Below are 21,621 nucleotides of genomic sequence, written 5' to 3'. Positions count from 1 at the left end.
TTTACTTCTAGTCTGGAAGATATCTTGTACTCCTAGCTAATTAGTTTAAGTATTAATAGTGAGATTGAATTACACGTTTAGACAAGTACGACAATTACAGTATTACACCAGCCCTCCAAACATTTTCATACCCAAAATTTTACTAAAAATATAATAAATTTAGAAATATAGACACTAATTAGTTAGTGTATATATGCAAGTTTCCTGCTAATGATATAAGATTGCATATATGCACACAAATTATTCTATGAAATTTGAATATAATGTGAATTAGCTAGTATGACAATCAAATGTAGCGAAGAATTTCTTATTTTACTGTTTCTTGACGGTTCATCTAAAATATATTACCCCGTTGATCAATCGAGTCATTTTTCAAAAAAATACTGTAATTTCCTTATATTTACGTTAAAAATTTAGAACTAATGTCTTTCAACAAAAGAAAAGAAATAATAATGAACATTTATAATAATCATATGTTAAATACAAGAACCGAACAAACTAACAAATTGACAACTTTAGTGGGCTAATCAAATCATTTTTTTAACCCAATCAACTCAATAGACTAAAACATGAATTAGTGCTGTTTAGGAGCAAGACAAGGCTAAGAACGCCCAATCAAGTTCCATTGTTTTTTCCACTGTTTCTCTTGGACTCTTTCCAACCCTCTCTCATGCTCTTTTTACTCAAATATTTGAGTGTGTGTAGGGGTAGGTTCTTATAATGAAATTAAATTTAATTAATTGGAAAAGTCTATAGTCAACATCATTGTGTTGCAACCCAGTACTAGAGGTGCACAAAAGATCTGTTCGGGCCAGATCCAGACCGGGCCAAAAAAATCCGGATTTTTTGAAACCAGATCGGGTCGGGTTTTTTCAAAAATCGGGCTGGGTCGGGCCGGGCTTTCCCAAAATACTAGGCCTGGTTTAGTTATAAAAAGTCCGGATTTTTCAAAAATCCGGATTTTATCCGGATTTTTTTTAAAATACTAGACCTGTTTTAGGCCCTCGGACCGGGCCGGGCCAGACCGGGTTTTTTTCGGATCGGGCTTTTCAGATTTTTTTCCAGATCGGATCGGATCGGATTTCAGATTTCAGATTTTTTGAACATCTCTGCCCTGTACCTTTACTTCTCTCAGTCCATTACCAACACTTAGAAAATAATTGTTAATATATCAATCACAAGTTTCTTCAAAAAAATATATATATTAATCACAAGTATAATGAAAAGTCAGTTTGATTTGGTACAAATTTCGAATAAAATACTTGATTAAAACTTATTAAATAAACACCGATTTTTCAAATAGTTAACGGAATCATGGATATTTACAATTTTTTAAAGTATTTGAGATATTAAAATTTAGACTTTTTTCTCATATGTCATAAACCGTCGTGTTAATAACGGGACCTGAACTAGAATTAACTAAAAATTAATTGGACTGATCGGAATTAAAAGATGATTAATTGAATAATCAAAAATTTTAATAATTCGAGAAGTTATGTAACAAGATTAAGGTTAATTACAGATTTTTAAAATAACGATGTAAGGCTTGATTAGTGACTAATACAAGGGAAAAACACTACTTTTACACAAAACAAAACAAGGAGAAGTCATCAAACACCCTTTACCCAATTTCACCTTCTTTTCCTACCATTTAATTTGATTCCTCCGTTATTTTAACAAAATTTTTATCTACAAAAGACCCATTTGATTACAGAAAATGCCTAGCTAAGAAGACCTATCAAACCCCATCATCTCTATTTGAGTTCTTTTGTTGCCATTTTCAGTTGTTTTTACTTTAAACAAGTGACTTTAAAGGTACAAAAGACTTTTTGTGTCTCTTGGTTTTTTTCATTTCTGGGTCAGAATCTTTCTTTGAGTCTGTTGCAGGGAAGAACAATACATACACATATTGTATGTATAATATGGCCTAATAATATTGAAAGACTCATCAAAATTTGAACCTTAAAAGTTTTGTGTCAAAAAGTTTTGATTTTAACATTTTTGCAAAAACTTGTTATATAAAATTTGAATTTTTGTATTTGTTTCTGTTGTTGAAGTTTCTTGTTTGATAAAGAAGTGCTGAGATATGGTAAAGCAAGGACCCTGCTGTCACTGTGGTGTTACAAGTGAGCTCTTTTGTCTTTTAACCTGTCTTTGTATTTTCTTGTGATTAGTGTTTTATTTGATTGATTGTTTTTAAGTTATGTTGTAGCTTAGCAAGATAATGGGTTGTTGAGATTATAACAAATTTGTGATTTTTGTTGATCACTTAATTCATACGAGCGAGATATCCCGGGTATGTTTGTTTAACAATAATTATATTCTTGATGGAGTAGTTTTTACAATTTTGTCAGTCAAGGGATTGTCTAATGGCCTAATGGAATTTCTTTATTTGTTTTGAATGTTGGTTTCGGATCAGTACTCCATTTGGCACTCTTGTTAATTGTGCCGAGTATTGAAATTGCAGTTACGGAGTCGTTTTTGTAAAATTTAGGAGTGTGCCAGCTTAATTATTTCTGATGATGATCAACAAGTGAGGCTCATCATTCTTGATAGTGCTTGTTTGATAGGAGAAATGAAGTTTTATCTGTCTCATACTATATGTAAAATGGATGCATTGTATCAGCAATTCAAGTTGAATCTAGTGTCCTTTCTTGATCGTTTGGATTGTGGCTTATGGAAAAAGCTTACTTGTATGTTTATGTACTATATAAACGTGCAATATATCAGGCATTGTTTTCTTCTACCAACGGATTTTAGTTTGTGGTCTATCTAAGTTTGGCTACCCATTATGCTAGACTGCAGCCGCGTGATTGCTACAATCTGTTGATATTTCTATATATGACAAAGAAACAACTGAAAAGTGAGGAGTGGAGTCGTGTCGAAGACATATCCATCACAAGATGAATATAACTTTCACTTCTCACTGATTTTTGATGTTTTTTTTCATGGAGACGGATGAAGCATCCCGAGCATTTGTGAGGAATTTATAGCTTTTAAAGTTAATGTGATGTTGTCAAATTGTTTGATTTGTACTTAATTTTATGACTTACACACTCTTCTATGCTATATGTTTTCTCAGTCGTGTTTATGCAGTTTTCTATTCTCTAATTGCTTAATTGATAGTTTGAAGAAGTTTTGACACGTTATCGTGGCTTGCCTATTTATGAATTGATGTCCTAATGATCATTTGGCAGACACAAGACATTTGCTTGCTGACACTTATATTGTAATACAGGTACCCCTCTATGGCGCAATGGACCTCCAGAGAAACCAGTACTGTGTAACGCATGTGGATCACGGTGGAGAACTAAAGGATCACTCTCAAACTACACACCTCTTCATTCCAGGGGAGAACCAGATGAGTTGGAGTACAGGGTCAGAATGAAGGCCATGTCCTTAAAACATAAAGAAGCAAAGGTGCTAAAACGAAAGCAGAATCATGGTGTGGATGTAGTCTCTAGAGTTGCCCCTGATACTGCTTCCCAAAAGGGTGTTCGGGATGCTCTTCACTACAATCAGGGATACTTAAAGACCCTTGATGAAGATACAAGTAATAGATCAAGTTCTGGCTCAGCAATATCACCCTCTGGGAGCTGTGTGCATCTTGGTAGTGCAGATGCAAGTGATTTGACAGGTTGGATGACCACTCATTTGCGTTTTACCCATATAATGTCTTTGTAGTTTAAAACTTCCAATCACTATATTTATTTTTAACTTACTGTCTTCATTGTTTCTCTTCATCTTATAGTTGTGCATCCCATAGTGAGATACTGCTGGCTGTATACCTAAATTTTATCGAGGCTTATTAAGTGGTGTAGTTTCTGACTTTTCGGCATGATGTTTCTGTGCCCCATGCAGGTGCAACCCAATCCATTGTGTGGGATAGTACTGTACCCTCAAGGAAGAGGACCTGTGTTGGTCGCGCAAAGCCATCTTCGGTTGAGAAGCTTACAAAAGATTTATATACCATTCTACAAGAACAGCAGTCATACTTCTCTGGATCTACTGAGGAAGATGTGCTTTTGGAGTGTGATACTCCAGTAGTCTCTGTAGAGATAGGACATGGAAGTGTGCTTATCCGGCATCCAAATTCAGTAGCCCGTGATGAGGAATCGGAAGCTAGCTCCTTTTCAGTATATAACAAGCCACATCCTGCTAATGAAGCTTGTTCAGAGTTTATTACCCTGCGTAACCATACTTTAAACAGGTTCAACAATTTTTCGTCGGCTGAAATTGAGGGAAAGAAGCAGCCTGGACATGAAAAGGAGCATGAGCTATATAAAAGGTACCTCTTCTATTTGCTATGGAACTTGGAATTGTCAGATACAAGATACAGAGTATTTTGCTTCCCAGTCTGACAAGGATACAGAGGTACAATGCACAAAATAGGTTTGACAATCTTTTTCACAAAGCTGAGTTAACATGCAAACAGAAGACACCTCGCTATGATACATGCATAAGCTCTCTTCAACACAGTCGTGAGGAGACAGTTTTCGGGAATATAAATGATGCCGTAATATTTTGAAAAAAATTGTATAAATGCTTTAGAGATGTGAGTCGGTTATGACTTATGAAAGACAACTGTAACTGAAATTGGATAGCAAGTCTCCTCAGTCTACTTCGTTCATAAAACAGTTAAGAGTCTTGAACATATTTTAGTACTGCATGGATGGAGAGAGATGAATAAATTGAATAAGTCCTTTAAATTGAAAAATGCGAGTTTGGAAGGAAGATAATCACTAATATGTCCCATGCATCTCTGTTTCTTTTCTATACAAACTTACTTTTTACCATCAAGTTACTCATATGGTCAACCTAACTAGCTGCTACGCAACTGGAGATTATTAAGTCTATCGGCATAAATAATATACTTGTAGGGTTTGGAAGTAAGATAAATACACATTAGAGAGATGAATAAGTCTTGATCTTCAATCTTTTTCCACTGGCTATATGCACCTACAGTAAGCTCTATACGTGATTGATATCAAGAAAAAATGAAAAATCTAACTATTGAAACTATATTGACCTAGCTAGGGACATGTTTATTTAGTGATTTGTTGAGTAATTGTGCTTTACTTATGCTAACTGTTCGGATTTCAGAAAGGACCAGCAAGAAAATCTAGAGACTGTTGGGAATCACAAATCACCAATATTTTCCATAGAACTAAATGTAAGTTCCAAATATACACATTTCCTCTGCGAAGTAAGTTGAAGCACAAATGTCAGTCCAAATCCTGTTCAAGTGAAATAGTTATAAATGTTCCCAGAGATAAAAACTGTAAACAAAGACACCTTGGTCATGTACTTGTGCTTCTTTAAATGTATTATTTCCTATTTTTGTTGAATCTGGGAGTATCTAGCTAAAGGCTGCTCCTGCATTTGTAGTAAACTATCTTGCACTCTATGGTACAAAGTAAATACTTATATGTATACATAATTTATATGCTTTTTTTTCTTAAAAAAGGGTTCATCTGTGCTCAAATTTAACATAGCTATGGTTGATTCAACTTGTATTTTGACTTGCATGCTTAAAAACACGTTTTCTTTATACATTATTCTAGTGCACATGTTGTGCCCATTCCAGATGTGGAATTTGTAGTCTGCATCTTGTTATGGTTACCTTAAAGGTTATTTAAAGTTTCTTGAACTATGTTCAAAACGTTAAACTTCACAACTAAAGCTCCTATCACTACGTCAAATGCTCTTGAACTTCAGTTCCCTGATTTGTTATGGTTAGGGATCCACTTATCTTGTATACCTGCGCTAATTGTTGCGTATATTTTGCATAGGATGTGCTAAACTATGAGGAGTTCAGGAGGCACATAACCAACCATGAACTGCAAGAATTACTAAATTTGTTGCCTTCCACTGATATTCTTGGACTCCCAGACAGGTATTATGACTGCTCCAACTATCATCTTATTTACAAAGATAACTTCAGAAGCTAAAGTTAACTATTTGTTTTGGTCATTAAATCAACAGCCTCAAACTTATGTTTGAAAGCCCACAGTTCAAGGAAAATGTATCAGCTTTCCAGAAACTTATTGCAGATGGTGTTTTTGATCTATCCTCAGCAGAGGTTAACAATGAATGCAATAGTACATTGACGAGGCTCTTACTTCACACATTGACAAAATCATGTTGGGTGGAGCAATATAATATACTAAAGGTTGTACTCTAAGAACTAATTACCTTTCATTAATATGTTTGTTACTAGTTTATGCAATACTGATGATACGTTTCTTGCTCTAGGATACAAATTGTGGAAGTACCGTTGGTGGTTCTTCTGATGCCAGGGAACATGCAGCTGTTGCATCTGCTCAGTCACTGGAGATAAAAAGATCCCGTGTTGGTCAACCTCAGAATATTCCAGGTTAGTTGAAGTCCTCTTGATATATAAACAGATAGAAATGGATATATACGTTCACTATACTTAAAGAAACTATATGCCAAAGCAATGCATGTGCAAATATGGATGATGCATTAAATAGTCTGTTTGATTTCTTGCTACTGTAAAAATTTATGAGAACACTGAACTATTACAATTCTCTTAGTCACAAGCATCTGGTGTTTCTAAATCAATTATAAGAAATTTACCTTGAGCATGTATGCTACATATGGGTCGTGGATTAGCTTTATGAATGCAAGTGTTTAAGCACAATGAAGTGTAATTTTTTTATGTATCAGCTTGACATTTTCCTTACCACGCCATAATTGCTTTTAAATCTAACAATGGAGATTTGTGGTCAGCTAATCCGTCTTTTTCTTACATGCATATTGTTGTGTTATAATGAGTATTGGATCTTGTAGATTATAAACTTGCTCCACAAAAATACTCTTAACATAAATGAAGATGCAACAAAAAATTTGCTTTGTTAGATCTCTAAGCATTTTGTGTTGTGCCCTGCTGTTATATAGTCTAATCTATGTTACGTATGACATGGAAATATTTTGAAGCTAAAAACCTTTCATATACGTGGTTCAAGTTTCAGGAGGGAAAAAAGCTGTGAAGACTAACTATGGACTAAAGGCACCAATGGACAAAGAAGCTACTTTCTTCAGTCCAAAAACCCGACTTGTGCAGCCTCCTGATAATACTTCTCTTATGCCGGATTGTTTTCAGTTTGGAGATGAAAGTTCTGATCATGATCTTTTACTTAACATACCATCCCACAGTTCTTTCCCGCAGGCAGAGCTGCTTTTGCCAACTCAGGGTTTTGGTGCTCAAGCTAGTACTAGTAGCTCAATATACCATAACCATGTTCTGCATTGATTTCAAACAAAACCTCATTAGGCCCAACTTTTGGTCACCAGTTTCGAACTGTCGTTTCGGATGAATTCTTGTACTGGCTCATTATATTTAAAACACTGGAGATGTAAAGGTCTGCTAAAGAGGCTTACTTGATGCCCTTTGTGTACCTTGTTTAAACTTAAAAATAAGGCCAACTCCTACAGGTGAGGACTCTGAGGACAGTGGATATATACATGTAATTTTGTATAGGTTAAAGATAATATTGTAAGATATACATCTATGTGGTCATGTGGTGTTACTCTGGTTCTTGTAAGTTGTAAGTTGCAACCTTGTTGTTATTTTCACTTGGAGGCACTTCTCATGCAAAATTTACAAAATGCTTGTGTTTAGCTTTTCTGTATAAATATTAGGATATTTTTCAAAAACATCCAAGTTACAAAAATTATTTTCAAAAAACATGGTATTGCAACTCATTTGCGCGTATTTTTGCAAATAATTTTGAAAAGATGATTTTTTTTAAAAGATTTTCTTAAATTTCTTATAACTGATAAAACAGTTTATTTAAAATTATATAATTATGTAAACATGATATAATTTGTATGCTAATGTCCAAAATGGGGTCGGGTTATAAAAAATTTATGAATTTTTTTTTATCTTATTTCATTTGATTGCATAACAGATAAAAAATAAATGACCGAAATAAACTGATCTCGCTAAATTTGGTAGTACAAAATTCGTAAAAGAGAAAACTTTATAATATAAAAGTTGTTTACCACACCTTTGGAATTGCATTAGCATTCAAGCTCCTATTTTGCATATATAAATTTACCAAAAGTAGAAGTAAAAATTATCTTAAAAATTAGTATTAAAATGATAAACTTATAACTTAAGAAAAACTGCAAAAAATGAAAAATGATAAACGTAATTTTTAAATAACCATCACAAAACAAAGTTAACAAGAAAGAAAATTTTGATCGTACGTTCTAATATGCATGTTTTAAAAATAGGTATTGGCACCTTAAATGATAATAATAATAATATATGATAAAATAATTAATTCAAATAAATATAAGAACATAAAAATATTAAATATATTATAAAGTGATAATAATAGATAATATAATATCATAAATAGCTTAAAAATAAAAAAAAATGAAGATAATGTAAAATACAATCATATAATCGATAGTAGTATTCTGATAACACAATGGACACAAGAAAAATCAATTTAACAATTCAAATAAATGAAAGAGAATATTACATAAATATAAAATAAAATCCAACAAAATCTAGTAAGATAAATGAATTATAGGATACTATTTTTTTTATGAGCAAAATGGGATACTATTTTTTAGTACACGGTCATTTATTTCCTGATTGTGCGGCATTTCATACAGCGCACTTGCTCGGTATCATTTTTACCCCTAAAATTTCGTTATATTCAAACTGGCGAATCTCTAGTAATTTTCGATCGATCAATCAATTGCGTCTTTTATTTTGGTAATCAGGTATGTTGTTTCCTAAATTTCAGTGTATATGCTGTATTTGTTTTTTGTTGAATTTTTTTAGTGGTTTAGTGGTAGTGTGTTTGATTTGTTGGAAACCCTAGTGTTGAATTTGTTTGCAATTTGGTTTGAGCTGTTTTTGTGAGTTAGTTGTGTTGGTGAATGTTGATTTTGGTGTGTCTGTGTTTCTGTGGGAGAGGGGAGAGAGAGACTAGAGGGGGGGGGGAACACGGAGAGAGGGGGAGGGGGAGAGAGAGGGAGGGAGGGAGAGAGGGAGAGGGAGAGGGAGGGAGAGAGAGGGAGGGAGAGGGAGGGAGGGAGAGGGAGAGAGAGAGGGGGGGGGGGGAGAGGGAGAGAGAGAATGCGATTTTGTTTATACGCTTCTATTAGTTTGTGGGAGTTTAAGGTTTTGTTTTGTTAATATAGTTTATCTTTGTGCAGTGTAGTGCACTGGGGTGTTGAATTTTGGGATGGTGTCGCTGTTGAAGAATAATTTGTCTGAGGAGAATGCGATGAATTTGCCATTAGAAAATGGTGGTTCTGGAAGAGTGAAATACAAGCGTAGAAGTGTTTCAGCTGTTAGGGATTTCCCACCGGGGTGTGGACCAAATGCATGTAGAGTTGATGGCAATCCTCGTGAAACCGTTGAAACAGAAAGGGGTAAGATTGAACTGGGTGATGGTTTGGTGGACAGAAGTAGGCTGTTAGATGGGGCTACAGGGGTTTCTCCAGATGTTTGTGATAAATCACTGGAGTGTGGATTGGATGTGCCAATAACCAATACTGCTACTCAAGAAATCACACAAATGGAAACTGGTACAGTTAAAACTGAATTGGAGACTTCGGTGGCAACACTGGAGACAAGTGAAATGCTGATTGGGGTTGCAGGATTTTTTGAGTCTGAACTGCAGCATCTGGAAACGTCACTGCCTGAGATAGAATCGGACTTTTCAAGAGAGACAAACAATGAGGATATGGAGATGGTAATGGAGATGGTAAGGGAGTTGAGCCAGGTAGAGTCACCAGCTTTAGAGAGACAAGAGCCATGTGATAGGGATGTTTATCCAGTGGTTATGGAAAAAGAGTCCCAAGAGGCAAAATTTTTTGAATCTTCTACAAATGAGGAAGCACATAACACAGAAGTAAGGTCGGAAATGGATCATATAGGTGGGAAGGAACTTGTGTCGGAGCTAAAAATTGAAGGTAAGCATAATGTTATGGTTGCATCAGGCAGTGAAAAATCGATTCAGTTGGTTAATGATGATGATAATCTTCCTGTTGGGACAAGCTCAAGAAAAAAAATTACTCCAAGAAAGGTTTCAGCCACTCGTGATTTCCCTCCATTTTGTGGTAGAAATGCTCCTGTGCCAACAGCGGATGATCGTGTGAGAATCAATTCCGGGAGCAGTAACAGTAAGAGTGGTGTGATTGATGATGCGTGTAACAAGATTGTGATTACTACGCAAAAGGAAAGTCATGGTCAAAAGATATCAGAAGATGGAGTTGATCAGGGAGGTGACTCGGCCAGGGTAATTGTGCATGCTCTGATGGCTTCATGTGATCCTTCAAGTCTAAAGGAAAGACCTATTTGCAACTCGAAGGAGGTTATTGTTCACCAAGAGGACAGAATTTCTGATATAAAGATGTATGATGATGAGCTTGATTTCCAAAAGATGTCAGGAGATGGGGTGGATGAGGGAGGCAACTCGGGGAGGGTAGTCGTGAATGCTCTAATGGCAAATTCATATGATCCATCAAGTATCAAGGAAAGACCTGTATGTAATCTGATGGAGATTATTGTTCACCAAAATGATGGAAGTAAAGCTAAGAAGCGCAAGTCCAGTGGGAAAGAGAAATCTAGATCTGGAAGCGAGATTAAAAGGTCTAGAAATATTTTGTCCAGTAAAAGAGCAAAGAAGTCAGTAGCTGTTCGGAAGAATCGTGATGAAGATGTGTATGACTCTATCATGAGGGAAGATGGAGATTTTGCTGCAGAGCATGCTGCACAAATTGAAGACTCATCTGTGAGTCGGGTACCTGGTAAAATTGAGGTGACTCTTCCTCCTTATGGTCCAAACACATCTTCTAGTCATGATATGCGTAACAGAGTGAGAGAGACACTTCGTCTCTTCCAGGCTATTTGTAGGAAGATACTGCAAGGTGAAGAGGCAAGATCAAGGGGCGGAGAACTATCAAAGTCAAAAAAGAAAACCAAGAGAATTGATCTCGAGGCTGCTAAGATAGTTAAAGAAAGAGGAAAAGAAGTCAACACAGACAAGCAAATATTGGGAGCAGTGCCTGGAGTTGAGGTAGGAGATGAGTTTCAGTACAGGGTAGAGCTGGCCATTGTTGGAATTCATCGCTTATACCAGGCAGGTATAGATTATATGAAGTATAAGGGTGATGAAATTGTTGCAGCTAGTATTGTTGCTTCAGGGGGGTATGCTGATGAACTTGACAATTCAGATGTCTTAATATACTCGGGTCAAGGGGGATTATCAGGAAAGGATAAGCAACCTGAAGACCAGAAACTTGAAAGAGGCAATTTGGCTTTGAAAAATAGCATTAAATTTGGGAATTTTGTGAGGGTTGTTCGAGGATCTAAAGAGACTAAGGCTTCTGAGTCTGCAGATGCAAGAGCCAAGACGGTTATGACATATGTTTATGATGGGCTGTATACTGTGGAAAGATATTGGCAAGAAGAGGGAGCACATGGGAAGTTGGTATTCAAGTTTGAATTGAGAAGATCGCCGGGCCAGCCAGAGCTTGCTTGGAAAGAAGTTAAAAAATCCGACAAATCTAGAACCCGGGAGGGTCTTTGCGTTGATGACATATCAGAAGGAAAAGAACCAATGCCAATTTGGGCAGTGAACACCTTAGATGATGAAAAACCCCCTCCGTTCACCTATGTAACTAGGATGATATATCCTGATAGTTTCAACCTCAGTCTCCCCAAGGGCTGTGATTGCAAGAATGGATGCCTGGATGCCAGACGATGTTTGTGCGCAGCTAAAAATGGAGAGATTCCTTACAACTTCAATGGGGCAATTGTTGAGGTGAAGCCATTGGTATATGAATGTGGCCCTTCCTGCAAATGCCCTCCTTCATGCTATAACAGGGTTAGTCAGCAAGGGATAAAGTTTCAACTTGAAATCTTCAAAACAGAGTCGAGAGGCTGGGGCGTCAGATCATTGGATTCTATTACATCCGGAAGCTTCATATGTGAGTATACAGGAGAGCTTCTTCAGGATAGAGAAGCTGAAAGAAGGACAGGAAATGATGAGTATCTCTTTGATATCGGACAAAACTACAATGACTGTTCTCACAGACCGGATGCAGAGGCGAACTCTAACAATTTGACTGAGGATGGCGGGTTCACTATTGATGCTGCATACTGTGGAAACGTGGGGAGATTCATCAATCACAGTTGTTCTCCCAATCTTTATGCACAGAATGTTCTCTATGATCACGAAAACAAGAGGATGCCCCACATCATGTTGTTTGCTGCGGAGAATATTCCTCCCCTGAAGGAACTCACCTATCACTACAATTATGCAATTGACCAGGTCTACGATTCCAACGGGAAGATCAAGATGAAGATGTGTTACTGTGGTTCTTCAGAATGTACTGGTAGGATGTATTAGGCAGACCTTTTGGTGGGCTTACCTGTAGTCTGTAGAGTTCCTTTCCATAAAGCTCTTATAGTGTCATATGACTATCACTTCTATATTTGAGCTGAGAATGAGGAGTGAACAAAAACTAGCGAGGTAGTTTCAGTGTAAGTGTTTGTTTGGCACTCTTCTAGGCCACAAGTCTATCTTTTAATCTTTTACATCGGAAACATCAATATATGCATCTGTCTGTTGTTTAAAAGCAAATCCTGTTTGTTTTTCATTTATTTGTCCTTGTCGTTATTTCTTTATTTGGTTCCCTTATTGTTATTTATTTACTTTGGAAATGGCCATTTTATGCTCACGGCATATATTTAAAGGTCAATTTCAAGGAAATTTACACACATTGTTTCATGTGACTAAGTTTGATCCCCATCTATACGCTGAGAGTCTCTTACAGCTTGCCGAGGATAAGGAGCCACCAGAAGCCATCACAAGACGAGCAACAGAAGGGACCAAATATGTGAAATAATTAAGTTCTTTAAGTGGTCTACAAACTATGATTGAGTGTTTTTCTTGCATGAATTTTTTTGCTAGCTTATTGAACATTCTAGTCACATATAAATCACACTGACGGGGAATCAGTTGTGTGTTTTAGGTCTTGTGAAACCTATATTTGATAATAGTCGTCTACACTAACACAATGATGTATGAAAATGAATAGCGTTTTTTTTTATGTTTGCATAGATACTGTGGTGACAAGGCCTTTGTTGTTTCCATTATTGCCTATGTCGGATCTATGTGGTTTCTTGCTTAGTGTTCTATCTTGTGTAATTTATTGTAGAGGCCTGTTTAGTTTGTTATTACCTCTGCATCATTTATTTTTTGCTAAATATTACCTCTGCATCATTTATTCAAATTTCAAGCTAACCCAATTTTTTGGTTACTTAGAAATATAAACATGAAACTGAGATTTAGTTGCATGGTGTAGTGAGCTATCATATTAATTTATATGGCTGTCTTCACATTGAAGGTAAGATCAGTTGTCTTTCTAATGCAATTGGTTTTTGTTGTTGAGGTATATTAGGACTTAAAGAAGTGCTCAACGCCTTTTGTTTTTCACAGTTATCTGACATCAATTTCTCTTCTCTTAAAATTTTATGTAGTTCCTTTAAATCTTTTTTTATAGTCTGCTAGTGCTGTCTGATAATCAGATGATAAAAATTGTGGGTATGTGAAAAGCACCAATTTACTAAACTTCTCCCACACCCCAGTAACAAATATTTAGATGCAATAATGGTTTACTCTGCTCCTCAAGCAAGATGAGAAACTGACAGCTGACATTGCCCTTTATGACTGATTTTTTTGTTGATTACTGTTTACTGTTTCTGGGAGGTCTTCCTTTTATGATTGATTTTCTTGGTGATGATTGTTTACTGTTTCTGGGAGGTCTTTGATTGCTGTGGCAGAATAGCAAATTGAGTAATATAGAGCAGATATCCTCGTAACTAAGTATCATTTTTATCTCTTGTTGATGAGTTCCATATACGTTTGGAACATAGTTATTATCGTAGAGATAGTAAACAGTTAGAGAAATTATTAATCACATGACATGCGATTACATATTCTTTGGTTCAGTTTGCTGTTTTGCTGAGTTGAGGTATCTTTTGATTGATTGCGGTTGATAGATAAATCCTTTTTGGGGCTTATGTTCTTGACTAATGTTTTGCAAATTGTTGACCATATCTCTTGCAGGGTGATTCCTTTTCTAAAGGATTCAAACTGAGATAGTACACGATGAAAATATGGGTGAGGTGAATAGCAATGTAGAAACGTTTTAATCCAAAGCTGGTGCCAGGAATTTAAGATAAAAAACATGTTTTACTTCTCTGTTGTAACTTTTAGTTTTTGGTTGTTGCATGAACTTTCATGTTCAAGTGTTCACTTCTGGAAGATACAAATATGGGAAATTTTAGTTATATCCGGAAGAGAATGAGTAGTTCATTTACTTGTTCATCTGCAAGCGGATAAGCTATGGAACTCGATCAGTTGGTACTTCCAGACTGGAACCATGTGAACTTGTTGAAGTAACTAAAATTATATTAATTAGAAATAACATGTATCTTATGTCGTAACTGTGTTCTTAGCTGACAAGATGGTTTGCTCATAACCTTGTGTTGCAGGTGTGACCTGAATGGAAGAGTACTCGAGTACATCCTCCAGGTCATTCGGGACGAATGGAGTTAATCCGCAAGCGATAAAAACTACTTCTCACTGGTTTATGCTCCTCTCCTGTTTGTTAAATTAAGTTGATATCAACAGATAATGATTTGTTTGTTGTGTTTGCTTCAATTTCTTGGGCAAAAGCTCTTAGAAAATCTGTGGTTTCTTAATCAAGCAATATGACAACATCCACTTATGCAATTAGCTGAAAGCTACTGAAGCCTGCAAGTAAAGTTACTCTTCAACTTTTCAGACAATTAAAATTTTAAATGTCTGAATAGAAAATAACCAGACTTGTTGATACTATTTTTAGTCATATACAAGTAATTATCTCTATTTATTTATTTTGGAAATGGTCATTTTCTGCTAGCAGCGTATTTTTAAAGTTCAATTCCTAAGAAAGTATGGGCACATTGTTTCCACCAAAATTCCAACTCTGTATCTTGTTATAACTTTAGATATACCCTAGATATCTTGATGAATATCTACTATGCTATATCTGAAAGTTGAAAGTTTGCTCATAACTTTGTGCTGCAGGTGTGCACCGGAATGGGATCGTACTAGAGTTCTGGCGTCTATGTCGTCAGAAACCTGAGGAAGTTAATCCGAGCTAGCAGTATATATTACTTATCCTCATCCCCCTCCCTCCTGTTTAAGTAAAATGATTACTGTCTTAATTCTGTATGTTAAATCTACTGGGTTGTTTAAGTAAAACGATTACTGTCGTAGTTCAAAAGTAGGATTAAGACTTAAAAGCAGTTCTGTTTAATGTGGTTTCTGTTTATTGTGTTGTGTTTGCTTTAGTTCCTTCTAATTCAGTGTCAAACTTGGCAGGTATTAAGTGGGGGTGTGCTGTGTCAGTCACCCTCCAACAAAAATAAGGTCAGTATAGTAATTATTTATAAAAATAGTTTGACTAATTTTATATTTAGAAAAAAGAGTTTTTTTAGAGTGTAAAATTATAAGTTCTTATAAAATAAGTCTTTTTTTTTGTCAAATAACGAATATGAAATATCTCTTCAATAATAAATATCAGCGATAATTGTAAATTATATTTTAAAAATTTTAAAAAATTAGTCAAACAAGCATGTAATTCGGTGCATTGACAGGTACCACATAAGTAACTTAAATCTGAAATTTACTGTCAGTCAAACAAGAATAAAGAATAATCTGTTTACTAATTGAACAATAAGCAAATGTTCACGTAACGATTGCATTTTACATAAAATCAACAAAAGCGTGCAAATAAATATTAATATTTTTCGGATTTTCATTTTTGTAGTGAAAAGATAGCATGTGCACAAGTATATTCATAATTCATTTATGAAGAAGAGAAACAAAACTTTTAAATAAATTTAGTTATTTGTAACTCTCTTTTTTTCTAAATTTAGTTATTTGTAGTTTTATGATCCATCTTGAAATTATTTGTATAAAAATTTCATGCAGTATATGTAGTTCAGGGTTTCTTTTTTCATTATTCGAAAAAGAAAGGTTTATTTTTTCCAAAATTGCTCTATATGGACTAAATTATATTATTGATTTTTTTAATATTTGTATTGTAATAAATTAATCGATCACTTAACATTTTCATAAATTATTTGATGATGCCAAACATGACGAAATCTAATCTTCTATGTCCAAATGAGATAGATTAAAATATAAATTCTTTTATTTGAAATTTTGATTTCTAATATATATATTTATATATTTTAATTGTATAATAAAATTTTAATTTTTCAAACAAAAATTATAATTTCATCATTATTTTAAAATAATAAATTTCCTTATACAAGCAAATCCCGTTTACGCCCAGTTAAAGCGTCGAGGAAAGTATTTGAGAAGAAATCATCGATTTAAGAAACTAAAAACACAAAAATAAAATATTATTTTTCACCTGTGGCTCGATAAATACAAACTCTAGAAATCTCTCTCAATCTCTCTCTCTCTCCCTGTCCCTCGTCGAGATTGAAGTCATCAATGGCTGCTCTGCAATACCTCGATTCTCTCCGAAACTCTCACCCGGAGCTCTCCGATTGGTCGAACACTCTCTCAGATCTGTACCAGCGCAAGCTATGGCATCAACTCTCTCTCTCTCTCGAACAGTTCATCGCTCACGCCGTCTTTCAGGTCCTCTATTCATCTCTATATCTGTATTTGATGCTGTTTCAGTTTGATTTATGTTTGTGTATCGGTTGAATTATGTGGTTTTGGTGGAGTTAGGGTTTAGGGATGTGGATTGGTTAGGGTTTGGGAGGTTAGGGTTTGTGATGATTTAGTGCTTTTGGAGATGGAGAGAGGTTGTTTAGTTATGGAATTTGATGTTTGCGGCTTCCGGAGAAATGTGAGTTGTGTTATGGTTGATGAGTAGTTATTTGAATGCGTGTTGTAGTCTTGTGTTGGCTTTATATGGAATTAAAGGGATTAAAGTTGCGGAAAATAATGAGTTGGCGGAAAATTACTTTACTATTGAATTGAAATGTGTATATGGAGAGAGTCGGTGGAAATAAATTTAACTATCAAACTGAAATGTGCATATGGAGAGAGTCGGTGGAAATAAACTTAACTATCAAATTGAAATGTATATATGGGGGGGGGGGGGGGGGGGTTGGAGTGTTAGTTTTGTGTAGTGTTATTAAGAATATCCCGGCATTTAATCTAATTTGTAGTATTGTGTCTGCTCGTGATGGGTCTCCTGTTAAAAAACTTAACTATCCACCATGTATATATGTACAGCTTGATGTTTCTTTGTGGCTTCATTTTTGTGTTTGAGTGGAGTGTATATAATATGCGAAAATAGAGTAGATTCTTATTGTTTGTTACTGATTTGAGTTCCAGGCTGGTGATGCTCTGATTCAGCTATACCATAATTTCATCACTGATTTCGAGACTAAAATCAATCTTCTCAAGCTTGCGCATTTTGCGGTAGTAGTCTCGAGGCAATATACTGAGAAAGAGGCTGCCATTAGCTATCTTGATGGGGTGATTGAGAAGCTTCGGGCAACTAAAGAATCCCGAATTGAGGAACCTATCCTTTATATCAGGATGCAGATTGCTATGTTCAACCTTGAGAAAGGAGATCAAAAGGAATGCAAAAAACTAATTGATGATGGCAAAAGTACACTAGACAGCATGACCGACATTGATCCATCTGTGCATGCCAGTTATTACTGGATTTCATCCCAGTACCATAAATCTCGTCAAGAATTTGCCGAGTTCTACAAAAGTGCTCTTCTATACCTGGCATACACTTCTGTAGAATCTCTATCTGAATCATTCAAGCTGGTATGCATTTTCTCTGACGGTTCTTCACTATTGTTTCAAGAAAATTACATGTAAATTGAAATATATTTAATGTTGTCTCTCTTATTTTTGTTTGGTTCAATCGATGTTTTGAATCTGAATATTGCTAGTTATAAGCTTTAAAGCTTTTTTGACAGATCTAATTATTTTTCTGTGAACATAGAATATGGTGCATGTATGATCATCAGTTTTTGCTATTAATACTAAACTAATTAATGGAATTGGAGTGATATATTTGTTTGCATGAGCTGGTAGCTACAATTGGGCAAGGTGTAAGTTTTAACTCGAAAAATACTAACGAGTTATAACACTCTGTACATGTGTTAGTGCTAATATTATCTGTATAGCTATCAAGGAAACAACAATGCAAGCATGAAACAAATGACCTCAACCATTATATAAATAACTGTTTGACAGAATCTATTTATTCACCAGTGTTCTTGGATGATTATAGTGTATTTGTGTACTCCATTTAAAATATTTATATCAATAATGAGATACTGATCTTTGTATCCGTTTTTGTCTAGCAATTAATATATACTAACCTTAATTGGCTCAGGATTTGGCTTTTGATTTGTCTCTATCGGCATTGCTGGGAGAGAACATTTACAATTTCGGTGAATTGCTTGCACATCCAATTGTAAGTATATATAATTGCGATTTAGTCAATTTATGTATGTACGTTTATACCCAAGAATTTGATTTTAGCTTTACCAGGACGGGATGCATATAGATATGCTTCAAACTAGTGCCGCAAATCTTTTATTATGGACAATGTTTATTTTTCATTCTTTCATTTTTTCATAATCATCAATACTTTGTTGTGTGGTTTGAGGAATGATATATACTAACATGTGGCAACCACCAGCAGTATAGTTGCAATATATCCTTGCATCAATATGTACGGATATCCATGTAAATATGCATACATGTAGGTATACATAGGCAATTAGTGAATAGGGTGATTATGGCTTGTTCTATACAGTCCTGTTTCTATAGTTTTTTCCCTGTGCTTATTTGGGGTGGGATTGACTTGGTCTTTTAGTTTGTAATAGGAGATGTGAGGTTGCTTGGGATGCTAAGGTTTTTCAGTCAAAGAAATGGCTGCATGATTATATTCTTGTTTTTTTAATAAATAATGATTATTTGTGGTGTGGATTGGTGTTCTAGTTTGTAATGGTAGGCGTCTTGGTGATGCCAAGGTTTCCTATTCAAAGAAATGGCTATATAAATTTTCTTTGTCATGTATGATTATATTCAAAGAGGAATAAATCCTCATATGATACTTCATTTTGAACCCTTCATGATAATTCATATTCAATCTGAGCATTCTAATATTAGTTGTTAGATCCTGATTATTGCCAATGAAACAAAATAATTTGTAGATTAAATAATGGTTTCATTTATTTGTCTTGTGCACAATCTGTTGTGTTATCTCTTATCGGACAGCAAACATTTTTTTTAACTCGTTCAGCTGAAGAGTCTCCTTGGGACCAAGGTAGAGTGGCTCTATTACATTCTTGAAGCATTCAATTCTGGTGATTTAGTCCGCTATCAGGAATTGTGCCATGTTCATAATGCTGCTCTGAGTGCACAACCAGCATTAGTGGAGAATGAGAAAAAGCTTCTGGAAAAGATCAATATTCTTTGCTTAATGGAAATCATTTTCAGGTTTTTAAGCATTCTCCTAGGTTCTTATTGATCATGGTCACCCATAGAGTTATCAACTAAATGTGCTTCTTTTCAGTCGACCATCAGAGGATAGAACCATTCCATTAAGTATCATCGCGGAGCGCACAAAACTCAAGATAGAGGATGTGGAGTACCTTCTAATGAAAAGCCTATCAGTAAGTGCTTTGTAATAAACTTATGGGTTACCAGCTAGTTTTTATATCTATTATTACTCTTCTGGTATAATGGGAGACATGTATCATATATAATTTTATACTTTCTGGGCAGATAAAGTGAACCTAGTAGTAATTGTTCTCAGCTTTGATGATTTGTTACGTCTGAGACATGGTATTGCCAAATAAAAAAGCTGTAGAGCTTCTTATCTGTTGAGATAGCAATTAGTCAGGAAAAAATGAATTATCATGATTGATATCGAGTTGAATTACCCTAGTACAGATTAGATCTTAGTAAAATGTGAATACCTTTCTTATAAATTCAGTGGTAAATGCATTTATATTATATTTTTAAGCCCTGAGCCCTGGACCTAGAACTTGCATGTAAACTACTGGTGCTTCTCACACCAGTGTTCGTCTTGTTCTATAACAGTTTGCAGTTTCTCTTTGGTTAGTACCTGTAACTTTCATAAAACCGTCACAAGTGTATCATTCTCTTTGTATCTTAAGCTAAGAAAGTTTGAACTACTGCAGGTTCATCTGATTGAGGGAATAATTGATCAAGTCGAAGGGACTGTGCATGTGTCATGGGTGCAACCCCGAGTTTTAGGGATTTCTCAGATCAAATCTTTACGAGATAGGCTGGACAACTGGATGGGTAAAGTAAACACTGCTTTATTGTCAGTTGAAGCTGAAACACCTGATCTGGTTGCATCATAAACTTCTATGCTGTTCGGTCCCTGTTTCTTGTAACAAATTTATAGTGTTGAAAAGGAGACTTCTACTTGCCTTAAGGGAGAGAAATGTAGCGATTAATTGTGACCAGAGAATGACTTCTTTTCATCTTTGTCATTTCTTTCTCTGTTTTGTAGAAGGCTGTGCCATTTCCGGTACTTTTGTGCTTTACCATTTTAGTAGTGGTCACTGTCTACTAGACTAAGGGGTTATGTTGGTTTATGTTCTTTAAATACAGCTACCCAAACTTTGTAGCAAATTCATTTTAGTATTATTAAATTTAAATTTGTGGTTCGCGTGATGCTAGATGTAAAAAGGCTGGAATTGTTTCCCTGTTATGAAGCATTTTTTTTTATTCATGTCACAGTTGATTTACTTGAGAGCGAGTCATGGACTCTCTCCTGTTTCAACATTATAACGTTATGAGTTATGACAATATATTGATTGAACATTTTTCACCGCAAGAGTTGTAGCAAGCAAAAGAAAGGTGGTTTTGGCCCCTTTATCATAATTTCAAACAATAATCTCTAAAATATCATATACTAAATTATGATACATCGTTTGGCATTTACATCGATATAACGTAGACGTACGTATGAAGTAACTATATATTGATTGGACATTATTCACCGCAAGAGTTGAAACAAGCAAAAGAGGATGATGTTGGCCTTTTTATCATAATTTCAAACAATAAGCTATCAAATATCATATCCTAAAATATGATACATTATTTAGCGTTTATGTTTTCTAAGAAAACACAAACGCTACATCAATATAACGTACGCAGGCCCGGCCCAGAGAGAGGCATCCAGGTCGACCGCCCAAGGGCCAAAAAGTTTAGGGGCTCAAAATTTGTATAATCCATATATTGTTATTAGTATACATCTAGGGGTTCAAAATTTGTATAATCCATATATTGTTATTAGTATACATTGTACATCGGTCCAGTAAGTCTAATTCTATCCTAAGTGACTAGGTCCGTACCTAAACTAACAGTTCTATCAATCATGCACTCACACTCACAGATTAATGTCATCAAGCATTTGTTAAGATTTTTTTTTATATCCAATACACACCAAATCGACAAAATTATTTTTCGTAATTTGTTGTTATTTGCATTATTGTTAAAATTTGAGTGTTTTAAAGTT

At 35.1% G+C, this 21,621-nt stretch overlaps 3 protein-coding genes across 5 annotated transcripts; all 3 read left to right on the top strand.

The window, feature by feature from the left end:
- Positions 1-1,588: 1,588 nt before the first annotated feature.
- On the top strand, positions 1,589-7,599 carry LOC108203744 (GATA transcription factor 26). 2 transcript variants are annotated; one of them, XM_017372876.2, is made up of 9 exons: positions 1,589-1,815; positions 2,058-2,126; positions 3,239-3,637; positions 3,862-4,288; positions 5,104-5,173; positions 5,793-5,896; positions 5,986-6,172; positions 6,256-6,376; positions 6,990-7,599. In XM_017372876.2, the coding sequence occupies exons 2-9, from the start codon at positions 2,087-2,089 to the stop codon at positions 7,274-7,276; spliced, it is 1,635 nt and encodes a 544-aa protein (XP_017228365.1). In that variant the 5' UTR covers positions 1,589-1,815; positions 2,058-2,086; the 3' UTR covers positions 7,277-7,599. The 2 variants fall into 2 exon arrangements, with proteins under 2 accessions (XP_017228365.1, XP_017228375.1); XM_017372886.2 differs by having other exon boundaries at positions 1,678-1,815; positions 6,996-7,411.
- A 1,008-nt stretch (positions 7,600-8,607) lies between these two features.
- On the top strand, positions 8,608-12,638 carry LOC108203736 (histone-lysine N-methyltransferase, H3 lysine-9 specific SUVH6). Of its 2 annotated transcripts, none has more exons than XM_017372867.2 (2): positions 8,608-8,763; positions 9,202-12,638. In XM_017372867.2, the coding sequence occupies exon 2, from the start codon at positions 9,231-9,233 to the stop codon at positions 12,402-12,404; it is 3,174 nt and encodes a 1,057-aa protein (XP_017228356.1). In that variant the 5' UTR covers positions 8,608-8,763; positions 9,202-9,230; the 3' UTR covers positions 12,405-12,638. The 2 variants fall into 2 exon arrangements, with proteins under 2 accessions (XP_017228356.1, XP_017228361.1); XM_017372872.2 differs by having other exon boundaries at positions 8,611-8,763; positions 9,207-12,638.
- Positions 12,639-16,481: 3,843 nt separating this feature from the next.
- On the top strand, positions 16,482-20,774 carry LOC108204898 (26S proteasome non-ATPase regulatory subunit 13 homolog A). Its single transcript, XM_017374571.2, has 6 exons — positions 16,482-16,721; positions 17,430-17,876; positions 18,454-18,534; positions 19,369-19,565; positions 19,642-19,741; positions 20,273-20,774. Exons 1-6 carry the CDS (start codon positions 16,572-16,574, stop codon positions 20,456-20,458), a joined length of 1,161 nt encoding a protein of 386 aa, XP_017230060.1. The 5' UTR covers positions 16,482-16,571; the 3' UTR covers positions 20,459-20,774.
- Positions 20,775-21,621: the final 847 nt, after the last annotated feature.

The sequence above is a fragment of the Daucus carota genome, chromosome 1 (genome assembly GCF_001625215.2).
Source record: "Daucus carota subsp. sativus chromosome 1, DH1 v3.0, whole genome shotgun sequence".
Classification (NCBI taxonomy): domain Eukaryota; kingdom Viridiplantae; phylum Streptophyta; class Magnoliopsida; order Apiales; family Apiaceae; genus Daucus; species Daucus carota.
The sequence above is the reverse complement of the archived record's forward strand: the minus strand, read 5'-3'. Positions and strand labels throughout refer to the sequence as shown.